The following is a 14,769-nucleotide window of genomic DNA, read 5'->3' as shown; positions in this document are numbered from 1 at the left end:
CGTCCCCGCCGGGGAACGGATCTCCGGGCGCGCCCCCAGTACAGTCCAGCTCAGCCCAGCCCGGCCCAGCCCCGCAGCCCCCCCGCGGGCCGCCCCGGCGGGGCAGGGGAGGCTGATGCAGCCGAGGGCGGTGCCGCTCCCGGCGGATAAAGGGCGGGCGGCGGCGCGGGGCCCGCGCAGAGCCGGGAGCGCAGCAGCAGCGCGGGGCGGGCGGGCCGGCCGAGGCAGCGGGGGCGGCGGGACCAGCGGCACCGGGCGCAGCGGCGGCACAACCGCTGATCTCCGCGCTCCCTTCCCGCAGGCGGGCGCGGCCGGGCGGGGCGCGGGCGGAGCGGAGCAGACCGCGGAGGAGGCGGCCGAGGGGGCGGAGCGGGGCCGCGCCATGAGCACGCAGGCGCGGGGCCAGGGCGGGCGCAGAGCGGCCGATGCGGACGGCGAGATGCCGGCGACCGAGAAGGACCTGGCGGAGGACGCGCCCTGGAAGCGGATCCAGCAGAACACCTTCACCCGCTGGTGCAACGAGCACCTGCGCTGCGTCAACAAGCGCATCGGCAACCTGCAGCACGACCTGAGCGATGGGCTGCGCCTCATCGCGCTCCTGGAGGTGCTCAGCCAGAAGCGCATGTACCGCAAGTACCACCAGCGGCCCACCTTCCGCCAGATGCAGCTGGAGAACGTCTCGGTAGCCCTCGAGTTCCTGGAGCGGGAGAGCATCAAGCTGGTCTCCATCGGTGAGTGCATCCCCAGAGGGTGGTTTTTGCCTTTTTTTTTCTTCTTCCTGCTCTTATTGTGCTTTTTCCGTGTGCGGGACCTTCGCTCCGCAGCGTGCGGGCGGGCTCGGGGCGCTGCGGGCTCGGGGCGCTGCGGGCTCGGGGCGCTGCGGGCTCGGGGCGCTGCGCGGCCGCGCTCCCGGCGCTGCGGGCTCGGGAGCTGGGCGATTGCTGCTTTTTCTGTCTTTCAAGAGCGAGCTCTGGGGGTGCAGCACAGCACTGGTCTGGAGCTGCGTGTGTAGTGTCTGCCGTGGGCTTGTCCCACAGCCCGGCTGTTGGGACTGGCAGTGTTCTACTTTCCTGAGCTTCTCCTTTAGTCAGTTTCATAGGCGAAGCTTTGCTTTCAGGTCTTTTCCTGAAGACGCCCAGTGCCAGGGCACGCTCTCTCCCTGGGCAGCCCATTTCTCCAGGCACTGACCCCTCCAGCAGCCCTGGTGGGATGATGCTCACCCCAGAAGTGTCTGGCTGGGGGTACTGGGTGCTGGTGGGTGCTGGAGCCCGGCTCTCATGGGGTGAGCTGCAGGGAGATACACCCTATCATGTGTACTAGAGGAGTGTGAGCAGACTTTTCTTGCTCGTCAGAGCACAGCAGAGGATGCCAGTGCCCGGATTAGCATGGGTGCTTGCCTAAATGCAGTTGCAGCTTTTGAACAGGATTGCACTTTCTCCTCAATCCTTCTGCTGTGGTATGTCCTGGGTAGAAAGTGTACAAGGGTCACTGCTAACTCCAGGAGGTACGTGGTTTGAGCTGATGCCCGCCCTGGCTGGGACCGGGCTTGACTGTCCGTGCTGTACCGGAGGGTGCAACTGCTGGATAACTGGTGGTCTGCTGGGGAAAGTAAAGCTGTTGGCATGCAAGTGAAATTGCAGATGATCCCTCAGGAATGCATGTGGTGACCATTTTGGGAATAGCTCAGGTGCGGCCACAATGCAGTCTGTGAAGCAATAATTTGAATGCCTGAGAGGTCTCTGGGAAGGAATGTGAATGCCTTTTCTAGCTCTTTGCCAGATAACTCTAATTACTGCCTCCTGATGACTCTGGCCTCAATGAATTGCACAGCTGAATTTGGGTGAGTGCAGCTCTGCTCGGTTGCCTCAAGCTCTTGGCCAAGGTGAAAGCTGTTTTACTTTGGAGGCTTTAGCTACAATAGCAAGAAAATATAAACTTGTGCAGTTTGGGGGAGACTGGGCCCTCTCTGGACACCTGTGGCTGGGTGGGGTAGGTGGATACCTTCTGTTTCTCACTGCTAATGTGTAAAACCAGCTTTGGACAAGTGAGGACTGTTGAGTCCCGAGTGGCTGATTATCCTCTTGGGGGAAAACAGCTCTGCTACTTGCAGCTGGGAACAGAGCTGGTGCTAATTATTTACTCAGAGATGCATTCCCTTTGCACACAGGGGGGTTGGAGTTGCAGCTGCCGACTCCTGGGCTGAGCTTGTTTTTGGGAACATCAGAGCTCACCTTTCCTCCTCAGCCACTGGAATAGCTCCTTGCCAGCCACAGCACGAACACCAGGCCGGTGCTTCCCTCCTGCTGTATTGTTTGCCATGGAAAAATGTTGCTGCTCCAGCTGCCTTCCTATTTGTTGGTGGGACTTCCCGAGGGCTGCGGGTTTGGGAGATCAAGGTTAGTCCGGTCAGGCCCGGCTTCCAGCAACTTCCTTTGTAGAAGTGCTGCAGCAGCACAGCTCCCTTACGGGATTAGACTGAGCTGTGGGGTGGCCGTAGTCATTTAAGACTTGTCTAACTGTTGTGCAGTTTATTTGCGGTGTGTTGGCTATTAAAAAACAAACAAACCAACAACCAAACAAACCTCCAAAATGCAACAACCCTCCAAGCTCCTGTAGCTGAAGCTTTGGAGAACGCAATGGCCATGGTTCCTAGTGCCTTTGCCATTTCGCAGCCTCTGCACGAAGGGGTTTACAGCTCCAGCCGTGCTGTGCCACCAGAGCCAAGTGACAGCACAGGAGCCCTACTATATGTACAGTCCCGGGTAAACTGAACCGCTCCTGAAAAAACATCCTGAACTCACTTTCCAAAAACGATGTTCAAAGCAAGCCTGGCGGTTTTCTCCTGGGCTGGGCAGACACAGCATCGCTGGGATCGCTGCCTTCCCCAGTGCGTTTCTCCCTGCGGGTTCTGAAGAACTTGGGGCTTGGTTTTATCTCGAGCTTTTAGTCCCTTCTCTGATGTTGCTGAACAAAACCGGGGCCAACAAGGGGTCTGGAGTGTGTACCAGTAAAAGGTTTTAGGTGGAGAGCTTCTATGACTAAGTTGGTTTTTGGGGGCTGGGGTGTTTAGGGCCAGCTCTGAGCCAAATCAGCCAGGAAAAGCTGACAGCTGCAGCTGCTGGATTTCTGGCATTAATAATGCCATCAGACCTCTGATAAGTGGATGCAGTGCCTGTTCCAGTTATTATTTAACTTCCAGGAACGTTTTAGAAGCCATGTATTATGGCTCAGCTACTGCTACTGTACTACAACCACACTCAAACGTTTTCAGTAGCGAGCTTTTGGCATTCAGTTTTTGTCCATTTAAAATAAGTCTGCCTATACACAGTTACAATTTATAGTGTTTGACCACAACCTTTTCTAGATGTAGAGCTGAGTTCAACCTCTCCTGCTGCTGTTACCCCTTGTTTAGTCTCTGCTCAGAGCCTGTTGGTAGTTTCAAGATGCTTCTCTTCTGGGCATGAAGCGCCTTCAGTGCGGATGTGACCATGTGTGTGGTCTGCTGTAAAAATGGGCATAAAGCACATAGGTGCTTTGTGCCACGCAGCGAAGAGGGGGTTGAAAGTTCCGCAAAGCAACGCTGTTAGGGCAGGTGACTTGAACGTGGAGTCTCCTGCTCCACGCGCGGTGGTTGCTGAGTGTTAACAAGTGTTAAGTCTAGCTTTTTCTTGGCCTGCTAGACTGAGATAATTGCAGATTCCTGGGTGCTGAGTGGCGTGCGGCGTGACAGGCGCTGCCGAGTAGGACGCCAGGAATGCGGAGCACAAGGGCTTTGCTCTTGGCCGAATGCGCTGACCCACTCTGCAGATTACTTTGTGCCTTGGTAAAAGCCGTAGCAAGAGGCAGAGAAGGGGGGTTGAAGCTAATTTGGCACTGAGCTTGTCCCTAGAAACCCTGATCCCGTGCAGCAGGATTCAACAGATCCAGCTTGGAGACAGAGGGCTGCAGTGTCTGAAGCCTGGCAGGCCCTTTGGGGCTGTTCCCTGCCAAGCTGCTCCCAGTTTTTCTGCTGGCAGGTCCCAGGTGGGTGCTTTGGGGCTCCCTGGTGCCTGTTGGCCGTGTCCTCGTGGCCGCTGCTCGCCCAGTGTCCCCATGTCGCTGGCAGGGGCAGGATGGGTGCCGAGCGCCGGCCGGTTTGGTAAAACCGCAACCTTAGACTGCAGCACTTCAGATTGATCAAACTGAAAACCATGTAGTTTCTCTTGGCCGCGTTGCACTTTGAGCAGATAAGCGGGCCGGTCTGGCGTGCCTCCCGGTGCAGGGTGTCACTGGGATCCGGTGTCACTGGGATCCGGTGCCAGCCCTGGCTGTGGCTGTGACACTGGCGTTAAGGTCTGTGGTGGTACTGAGTCCCACCGCGGTGTCTGGAGGGGGCTGAGCCATGGCCAGAGCAAGATGGGTGAGGGTGAGGTTGTAACCATGGTCTGTTGGTGCTTGTCTTGTGGAGACCTTGGCCTTGGGCTGTCCCAACTGCAGCAGCGCTTCTGGGAGGGCTGTCTATGTCTGAGCGAGCCTGACCTGTGCATCAGGTGGGGTTTTGCTTAATGACCAATTACTTAATGCATGTGTGTGCTCCAAAGACACAAGTATCTTGACCTGTGAATCCTCTGACTACCCCTTTGAAATCTCATTATAGGAGTATAGTTGAAAACCCACTTCTGTCCCTAGGCTGTTGACACACTCACTGAAGGGTAACAAAGCTAATATTAAATTTTTGGAGGAAAATTCATCTTTTCTGAAACTTGGTAAATGTATTGTCTTGTAACACCTAGAGCTAGGTGCTTGAAAATCGGAAAAAAAAATATCAAATAAAATGTATTTTCAGCCTGGATGCACTTGGGGTCTCTCTGTCTCACTCCAGGTGCTATTAACACATCATAAGGAGGTAGTCAAAATACACTTGCGTTTTGTTTGCCACTTACCTGTGCCTTCCCCGGAGGCTGTTCTCTGGAAAATATCCAGTGTGTCTTGGAAGCAGCTTTTCTGCTTCTTGGAAATGTGACACTTAATCCTTCCCTTAGCAAATCATTTCTGATAGACTGGCAGTGGCCTCTCTGCTGGAGACTGGACGGGGCTGCAGTTCCTGAGGGTGGTTGGTCTCCTCAGGACCTTCTGTCTCAATAGCTGGACTGCTGGTCTGAAGCAAAAAACAGTGGTTTTGCGTGAGCTATTTGCTCCAAGTTACAGGAAACTTTAAGGTAGCTTACACAGACTGTTTTACATTCTTTTACATATGAGCGGAAACTTGTAAAGTGATCAAACTTCGGTAAAATTACTTGGGACCAGTTAGGCTAATGTGCTAAACAGCTTTTTCATTTAAGGCGCTGGACACCATGCCAGCTATTCAAGAAGGACTGAAGCCTTAACTGCTCCATATTCTAACGCTATGGCCTGTATTGACTTACATGGGGATGTTTAAATCTAAATGGGTCAGGATAACTCTTTTCCTAGCCTGCAACTGTAATCTAAGAACGTGGTTAGCCTCGTGTGTGGCCGTGCTTCTGCGCTGCCAGTATTGTTCAGTGTCTGCTCCAAGCGATGGGGCGTGAAACAATGATCTCCGAATCCCCCGAGCAGCGAAGGAATTCTGTTTTCCCTCTGCCCCTCAGGAGCAGACTTGGATGTGCAGCTCGTGTGGGACCTGGGCGAGGGCTGGCCAGGGCTGGCCCACTCGGTGGCACCGAGCGGTGCCTTGCAGGTGATGCTGGTGTCACCAGAGCTCCGTGGTGCTGTGACACTCGCCAGGTCTCTGCCACCAGCACTGGGGGGACCTGCCTGTGGACCCGTCCACTGCCTGGCGTGGTGCACAGCTCACGAGTAACGGCCCCTGACCTGTAAGTCATGACAGTAAAGAACACGCAAACTCAGCGACCTGTGGTTTGGCTCTGTTAGCACCTGGTGCTGCTGTGCCTGAAGAGCCTGTCCCAGCAGCTGTTGCTTACAGAGCATCAAGCCCGACTTTGGCTCTCGATGAGGTAGCCAGGCTTTCTGAGAGATTTTCTTGCCTTTTTTAGTTTGTGTCCTCTGGTTGTGCTGTGGGTCCTGTTCCAGAGCACCCGCTTATGGACAGAGGAGTCATCTCCACGCAGCTGCACCAAGGTGGTGATGGGCACGCGTGGTAGGTGGAAGTAGGTGAGGATGTGTTGCTGGGATCTGCTTGGACTTGGCAATAAAATCAGAATTGGATATTCCAGGTGTGTCTATGCCGGAAGAAGCAGATGCTGCATAGCTAAGTGTTAACTGTTGGGAGAAGAATCCAAACCAAAATATCTATAGTCTCTGCTAGAGCCTTCACCATATGGTGCTGCTCACAAGGCTTAGCTTGTTGCAGGCTGAATTAACGCAGACGGCGTGGGGGGAGTAGATATGCGCCTTCACGTTGTGTTTGGAGAAATGCGAGTAGCAGTTTCTGTGAAATTACTGTGGCTGCGGAGCCTGTGCTGTCTGCTCCTGTATCTTGTATTGACTGCTCTGGCAGTGCGTGTTGTAGCAGTGGATACTCGCCCACCCTTCTTGTGGGCATGGCCTGGGGGGGTGAGCAGGGCTGCCCTCGCTCTTCCTGGGAACTTGACCTTGGGTCCAGAGTTGAGTCAACTGAGATCCGAGGTTGTCTCTAAATGGGATAAGCGAGTTCTGCCTGTTGATTTGAATTAATGCAATGAAGCTCGAGTGAGGGTTTTTCCATAGGTCTTGCTTCTGGGGACTTGATGGAGTTTGTTTTTTTTCCCCACAAGGCAGAAGTTTCTCTAACTCTGCTCCTGCCTGTTTGTTCCTCCCGAGGAAGGACCACTGCTCTGTAATCTAACAGGGAAAACACTTTCTTCCGAGTCATCATTAGGAGATAAATCCAACATCCTGAACTCAAAAGCCTTGCAGTGAGTGTACATTGTAGCATAACCATATGGTTCTCTGGGCTCTGACAAGGTTTCCAACCTGTCTGTGAGCCTCCCTTGGTTTTCTGTCCCTCTTGAAACTAACCTTGAGTTCTGAAGGTGTCCACATAACATCTGGTACATCATAGTGAGGACTGAATTTGCGGTGATGGGCTTTGGCTGCAGCTAATAGATTGCAATTCCTTGTGTAAACACTGTTCTGCCATAAGCAGTGGATGTCTAACATCTGTAGCGAGATGTATGCAATGTCTGGTTCCTACTGTGCTAGTATATGGTAACCATAATATAAGCACTGCAAGAATAAACTGGATATTTTTGCATTTGCGAAGACAAGCTAGGCCGCTTCAAACAGCAGCCAGACAAAGCTTTTGCCCAAGTTCCTGGGGAAGCAAGAGCTGCCTTGAGCGTCTTCCCTTGTGCTGAGTGACAGAGCAGACGCTGCCCCAGGGGTGGCAGAGGATGGAGCAGCTGGATCCCGCCTCCCCCGCTGTGATGGGCTGGGGGCGTTTGGACCTCCTGCTCCTACTGCCCTCCGAAGAAAGTGGCCACGGCTCCCTCATAACCCCCTGGGAAGGGTGGCCACACACGCAGCTGCACTGTCTGCTGGCTCATGTGGTGCTTCCTCTGAGTCGGGCGATGGTCCTCTGCTGTTCCTCAGACTTGCACAAGTAGAGAGCTAACCTAATGTGAAGGAACCGATAAATACTGAAGGCAATCTCTAGAGCATAAATTGAGTTGATAGTTTAGAGTTGTTTTCTCTGGGTCACTGAAATGCATAGCAATTTTTAGTGATCACAGAATCCCAGGATGTCAGGGGTTGAAGGGCCCTGGGAAGCTCATCCAGTGCAATCCCCCCATGGAGCAGGAACACCCAGATGAGGTTACACAGGAAGGTGTCCAGGCGGTTGGAATGTCTGCACAGAAGGAGACTCCACAACCCCCCTGGGCAGCCTGTAGCCTTCAGGCTGTGAAGTTGTTGGTGGCAGAGCTTTGGATCCCTCTTTCAAAGGGACGAGCTGTTTTCACCTAACAGCAGCAGCACTTTGCATGAACCGTCCTGCCAGTGTTACCCAGTAACATCACAAAAACGGCTGTGGGCTGCACTGGCACCATGGGCTGTGGCTCCTTCTCCCTCGCTGCAGGGCACGCTGTAAATCCTGACGTGTTTCTGTGTCAGAGCATGGAATTACTCCAGCATGAGCTGGCCAGGCTGCGCGAACGCTGGGTCCCCTGGGGGTGAGGTGGGCAGGGACGGACAGACTTCCACGCTAACACCCAGCCTGCTGCGCGGGCACGGTTGGGCAAGGGCTGTTGCAGCAGCACGTCCTGGCGTTGCGGCCGGCGCTGCTCGCGTGGTGTGGGCGCTGTGCTGAGCAACCCTCTGCTCTGGCCACGTTGCTGGGGAGGCTCTTGCTGTCTCCTGCAGGGCTGGGTGGGGTGCAGGCGTTGGCCACGGGCCGTCGCGGAGCCGCCCTTCCTGCTGGCCCGCGCTGGCGCCTTTCCACCCGCTCCTCGTGCTGAAATCTGGGGGGCACTTCAAAGCGTCGGCCTGCGAGATGAGCTCCGCGCCGAGCTATTCGATGCTGCTCCGAAACGCCAGCTCCAGGCCGAGCAGGGGGTGGGATGCTGGTGGCCGGCTCTGCTCCGCGGCTCGCAGCCCACCGTGATTTTGGGCTACTCGTGGCTGCCTGCTGGTTTTGATTAGTCTGTGGCTGCTCTTGTGAGGAGACAATGCATGTGTCTGTATTTCTGAGCCTACAGTAAAGGCCACCATAGTGGTTGGTGGGCCTAAAACCAGCTGTAGGTGGCAACTGCGTGTAAACAAGCTTTGGAAGCCTCCTCGGGAGCCCTGCAGCAGAAAGCACTGTGCACGGAGCTGCGCTGAGCAAACACACATGATAGGTGCATCTGAAGGTTATTCAAACACAGAAGAGGAAATACTGTTCCCCTTGGCTAGATACTAATGTGTGCTCTATCTGTGCTTCCTTTAATTGGTATAATTAACTGTTTTACATTCCCTTTTCTCACACAGCCTTGCAGCAATAGGTGTAGCAGCTTAACTGGACTTCCTGTAGGCAAATACTGGCAAGCCAGGTCTCAGAGCTAGTTTAGGGCTCAAGGCTAAAACACTGAGTGCATCCTGGAGGTGACTTTTACCTTTGTGCAGATCCCCCTTTATTGTAAGGTGGGCGGCAGCAGCACGTCCCTCTGGGCTTGGACCATAGGAGTGAATGCTCAAGCTGGGAGATTTGTGCAGGGTACTGCAATTGTCTCTGTGTTGCCCTGGCCGGAAACTGGCAGTATAGCATCTATACCTTATATCTGTCATGGTGTGAGGTACCCATCTTGAATTAATCTGACTGCTTTTGATCCTCACTACAGAATGGGGAACATTGGCTTGCTAAACAGATTTGGTGTCTAACTGTCGTCTTGATGGTGCAAGATATGAAGCGTTACTTCACCTTTGTAGCTAGATGGTGAATTTCTGGTTGGTTTTCTTCTCTCTGCAAGACTCAGAGTAATTCTGCTGGTTGGTCGCCCAAACAACCCAAAGCCCAAGCGCCTTTGGACCTGCTCCAGCACCTGGATGCTCCTGCAGAGCTGCTGTTTGCTGGTGTCACTGCCGGTCACGGGGACTCTCTGAGCAGTTGTCGCTTGCTCTGCCGTGGCTTGTTATCGAATTCCCCTGTGGGGGAAGAGTTGGTGTCTGAGCAGACTTAACATACCGGCTGTGGGAAGACTTTGGATGCTAATCGTGTTGTTTCAGCTTTGTTCTGGCTGTTGATTAACAGTGTGGCTGCATGCAAATATCTGATAGTTTATGTAACTGCTTGAACAAGATCAATGATCTAATTAAAAGTCAAATGGAAACAGCTTTAGTTGTCTCTGAGGATTATTTCTTTTGGTAACTCTTTAGGCTTGTGGTAAAAATGCATCTATGAAGAAACAGAAAAACTAGGCTGGTGACTGCCAGGAAAATTTGCGGTGGCTCTTGAAAGCGCGGTCACTTCCAGTGCCACAGCTCGGCAGTGCCAGGTGCTGTGGCTGCCAGATGTCGGAGCAAAGACATGGAGACTAAACTGGGACCACGGGACCCTCTATAGTGGCATCACCTTGATGCTTCGTGATTTTTGTAGCCCCATGGTATCTAGTACTGGTTGAAGTGCGTTTGACACTCCTAACGGAGGATGCAGTGTGTGTGCTGGGCAACTGGACATCAAATAGCGGTGGCCAAAGCGAGGAGGGTGTCCCTTACCACAACCCAGTGCAGCTGCTATATGAGAAGGACCCGCTGGCAGAGGTTGGCTGCACGTTGATAAACCAGCTCCTGTACTGATAGCGCTTCCCTGTCCTAAGCTGGGTGGAGGGCAGGAGTGAGGATTGCCAGCTCCATCGAGTCACCAAAGGCCAAGCGAGATGTCTACTTGAGGGGCCACAAAACAGGCTACTGAGGAGCATCTGCAGATCCCAGGGCTCCCCAGAGCCGTGCAGAAGCAGGCCTGGCTCACAAATAGCCAGTTATAGTTTTTGCACCCAAAAAAAATGCTGGAAAAGCCTGAGCTTGCCTTCCGGTGATTCGGATTCTCCCCCAAAATGTAGGGGCAAAGAAGCGGTGATTAAAGTTCTGCATTCAGCTCGCTGCCACGGTCAAGCCGGGCGCTCATCCCTGCCCTTGGTGCTGTCACACCAGGTGATTAGTGGCTGCTAAGCGAGCATTACTGAGCACGCTAATGACTTGCAGACATCTGCAGTTATAGAGATAGGATGTGGGACTCCCAGACAAGGGTATTGCAAAGACACAGTCCCAGAGAATTAATCCCATTGCCGCTGGGTTCCTCACTGGAGTATATCCCCATAAACTGCTTTCTGGGAGGGAACGGTCCGAGCTGCTCTGCGGGTCGGCTCACAAGCGTGGTTTGCTTTGCTATGAGAGCACCGGGAGCAGCAGATTCCAGGGACAGGCTGCTGATCGAGGCCCTGGAAACAGCCGAGATGTCTGGGGTTCCCAGGTGGGAAGCTCTGGTGAGCACCCCGACTCAGCCAGGGAAGCGCCCCATGGGAGAGGCGTAAACCCTCCTTCAACAGATCTACTTCCGATTTTTGCTGTGGTTTTTGTAGCCTAGCTCTGAGTTCGGTGTTTAAAACTGAAGAAATAGCTTTCAGTTATTTAGCTGTATCAGAAAAGGCATGTACCTTTAAGAGGTTTTTAATTGCTAGCAGGAAGAATGAAGTGTTTCACATGAAGTGCTGCAACTATTGGTTGGAAACACTGCCTAAGGCAGAGGAAGCTTAAATATTTTAATTAACCAGCTTTATTATTGAGACATAGGCTTTAACAAGCTGCCGAATATTTCATGCTCTACCTGTAAGAAAAGTAGCTCAGGCTTCTCAAGCAGAACCTGGGCAGCAAAAGTATTCAGGCTCAAATGTGGAAGCTAAAAGGAGAGCCCAGTTGTCATCTAGTAGTAGGACAAACATCTTTGGCTTTTGTTCTGTCTGGATGGAGGTAATAACATGTTACTAAGCATCTTTCATGGTGAAATGCAGGAGTTGATCACAAATGAGGTGGCCTAATGCTGTACTTAACCTGGGAGGGGTATGGGAGGTTGGGCAGAGCTGTGTAGCTTCCAACGTGGCTGCAGCTATTCCAGCTCTAACAAAATTGCCCCTAGAGCCAGTGCTTTTTTTTGGTTTCTGATGTGTTGTGTTAAAAATACAGAACACAACAGGCTTGCAAATGTGAACAATGTGAGCCTGCAGATTAAAACGGAGATCTTGCAGCTGGTGGGGCTTTGGGTAGTTGCCTGCACGCCACTCAGCCAGTGTATGTGCTGGAGAGCCCGTCCTGAGAGCCGCGGGTTGGCGAGTTTGGAAAGACTGGTGGGAAGCCTTTAGATGGAAGATTCGAAGTCCAGCCTCCGGAGAGGGAAGGCGGCGTCCCCCCGAGCGCTGGCTGCCTTGGGAACGCCATTGGCAGCCAGAGCCTGGTGTGGCTGAGCAGCTCCCGGCAAAGTTGGACTAGGCTGATGGTGTCAAATGAGCTAAGCTGCCCCTGCCTCTTGCTAGGAGCAGCTTACGGTGGGAAGAGTGGGGGACAGCGCCCACGGGTGGCGCCGGACCCAGGGTGACGCAGAGCAGCTGGTGTGATCCGGGGTCCCACGGGATGCTCAGAGCAGTGCGGGACTCGTGCATCCCGGGCAGCGCTGCGCCGTGCGCTGAGCTCGGAGGGAGGAGCGGGCGTGCAGCCTGCACAGGCGTATGTCGCGCAGCTGCGGCTGGTGTGTGCTCGAGCTTTACCATGAACCGCATATGCTCCCCTTTAAGGTGCCTAGAGACCACCCGTGCAGACGGTGCCTCCGCTCCGGTGCTGAAGGCTCCTCTGAAAAGACGTCTGTCCGATAGCGGCTGCCACCGTCGGATGAGTTACCTGGGCCCCAAGCCAAGTGTCTATTCCTTATGTTAGCAGCTTGTAGCTGAAACCGTATAAACACCACACTGTCCTGTGTGGGATGTTAAACACACAGGGCTTAAATCTCAGCCATGCAGGGCCAAGCCTTGTGCTATGTCCAGATGGAAGTGTGTTTACTGCTGGGCTGCACAAGTATACAAAAATATGTTCAAACCACTTCACTGCTTCCTCCAGAAAGAGAGGAAAGCTTCTTCCTTCGAGAAGCAGCTGCACGACACTGAATATTTTATTATGTAAGGATTGACGTTCCAGGAAGAAAGTGGCCTTCTTCTTGGACAGCTGATTTCCAGTGGAGGGGAGGATAGGTGTCTGTATGTGAAAGCTCAGGAAGAATTAACATCTATCTGGCTTACACACAAAATCGTTAAGATGTCTTCATAGCGGTCATGGGAAAACAACGGTGTGTGCTGGGACTGCAGGGATGCACGTGTTTGTAGCGACTGTGCAACTGCCCTGAGCATCCTCACTGCCTGTGCAGATGTGTCACCCCTTCTCAATGGGCACTTGTGTGACGTTGCCGTGGTGGTGACCGGAGCTCGGAGGCAGGACGACAACCGATTCCGGGTGTTTCGCACCATCGCGACGGTGCTGAGCGGCCGTGGCCTGGTCGGACGCGCCCCAGTGGCAGCGTGTGGGCGTAGGGCGGCTTTCGGTGCTGTGTGTTTATATTCGATGCCGTGTGTTTATATCGAGAGCGCGTACTTAAGTCTGAATGTCAAAATGATCTGCTGAAATGGCTCAGATGTTGGAGGGAGGTTTCCAAAGCAGCTGTTCCTATCTACAGCCTGGGTACAATTGCATGTTAGAGATTAATTACCTTTCCTATTGCTTCTCTGGGAAATGGTAGGACAGAGATAGCTGAACTGCTGATAAATTCTTGAGTAACCTTGTCACTAAGCTACAGAGGGCTATAGAGCATCTGTAACAGGATATCTGTGCTGTTAGGTGCTCAGAATCGGAGGCTATCAAAACTGAGACAAACCACAAATCTTTTGCCTGGTTTAAGTGACTGGCAGGGTGTTTTTCTGATGTGTCACCGACCCTGGACCACAAAGGATGCTCCAGTCGAGCTCCGTGGTGCTGCAGCGCGGGCTGGAGATGGGCAGAGCTGCATGAATGGGGATTTCCTTCGAACCGCCCTGTGCGCAGTGAATCACAGTCCGTCCGGCGATTCTGGTTTCAGATGGAAAAATTGAATCTCGGTGTATGTTGTGGCCAAGGATTTCCCCAAAGAGTAATCGCTTCTGATAATTTCCGATGTGTTGGTTTTGGCTTCAGAAACTCCATGCATTGCAGCTTTCGTGCCTGGCGTCTGCTGCACAGAAGATGTTAGACAGCCCTATCTGAATGGGCTCATTTATCTCGGCAGGATTTTACATGCTGTTTCTTATAACTCTCTTGACCTACCCCCAGTGTGAGTAAACACGCTCTCCAGTAATGCAGAGGTCACTCTGGTGCCTGGAAACCTCTGGATTACTTGTTGCTGTTCGACATTTAAAAAACCGCTTTTTAAAAAAATTATTTTCAGCCACATTTCTTGCACCTTTTCTACCTTCAGTGCATGTGGGTGCCTGAGCGTGGACCTTCCTGTTGGTCCCCAGAACTGAAGCCTGATAACCGTCCCCCAGTAATGCAGGATACAGCAGTGCTAATGACTTGGCACCCAATGCTCTGCCAGCCTCTGGGCGCTCTCTGCAGAACCCAGCCAGGTTTTTAACCTTGATGCGAGCCAAAGTGACCTGGTGAGATTTAGGATTACCCTAATCCTGCGGAGATGGTTACACCGCTCTCGCGCTTCAGAGACAATTCGTAGTTTTGTTCTGTTGGACTTGGAGAATTGTGACTCTACAGGCATTTTTATCAGTTCAGCCTTGCTGATCCAGGCTTGGCGTTCGAGTTAAGCACATGATGTGTTGTGAGGGGACGCTTTTTTGTTTGCATGCATGAAAGAACAACCTAAGTCTTATCAGACTCATAGACAAGTATTTTGTGCTAAGCTTAGACAACGCTGTGTTTGACTAAAACATTAATGTCTGTCTTAAAGTGAAACTTGTTTCCTGTGGGTTGGGTGGTGGTGTCACAGGCTCGGGCTTGGCTGCCCGCTGTGATGGGAAGGCAAAGCGTTGCTGAGCTGTGGCAATAAGTGTGTTGACCCCCGGGGAGCAGGGACCTGGCAGAGGATCGTTCCCCTTTCGCTCCCTTGCTCGGAGGAGGGAGGGAGGTGCCGTTTGTGTTGTCACTTGGCTTCAAAAGCCGAGCCAAGCGTTTCCCAGCAGCGCATGGCAAAGGCAGGAGGATGCCTTTCTTCCCTGCTCCATCATTTAACAGAAACCCACTTTCCAGCATACTCACTCCCCGCTGCAGGGACTTTCCTTCACTACTCATTCCCTAATGACTAATCAGCAC

At 53.1% G+C, this 14,769-nt stretch overlaps 1 protein-coding gene across 3 annotated transcripts in view; it reads left to right on the top strand.

Moving 5' to 3' along the window:
* Positions 1-365: 365 nt before the first annotated feature.
* Positions 366-14,769, top strand: part of FLNB (filamin B) — a 70,718-nt gene continuing 56,314 nt past the window's right edge. For all 3 annotated transcript variants that reach the window (XM_082059844.1, XM_082059845.1, XM_082059843.1), the window contains exon 1: positions 366-731. In XM_082059844.1, coding sequence (XP_081915970.1) covers positions 383-731 — 349 coding nt within the window. In that variant the 5' untranslated portion in view covers positions 366-382. The remainder of the gene's footprint in view (positions 732-14,769) is intronic.

This window comes from Streptopelia decaocto (genome assembly GCF_964273445.1).
Source record: "Streptopelia decaocto genome assembly, chromosome: 8".
Classification (NCBI taxonomy): domain Eukaryota; kingdom Metazoa; phylum Chordata; class Aves; order Columbiformes; family Columbidae; genus Streptopelia; species Streptopelia decaocto.
Note: the sequence above shows the minus strand (reverse complement) of the source record. Positions and strands in the feature narration are given on the sequence as shown.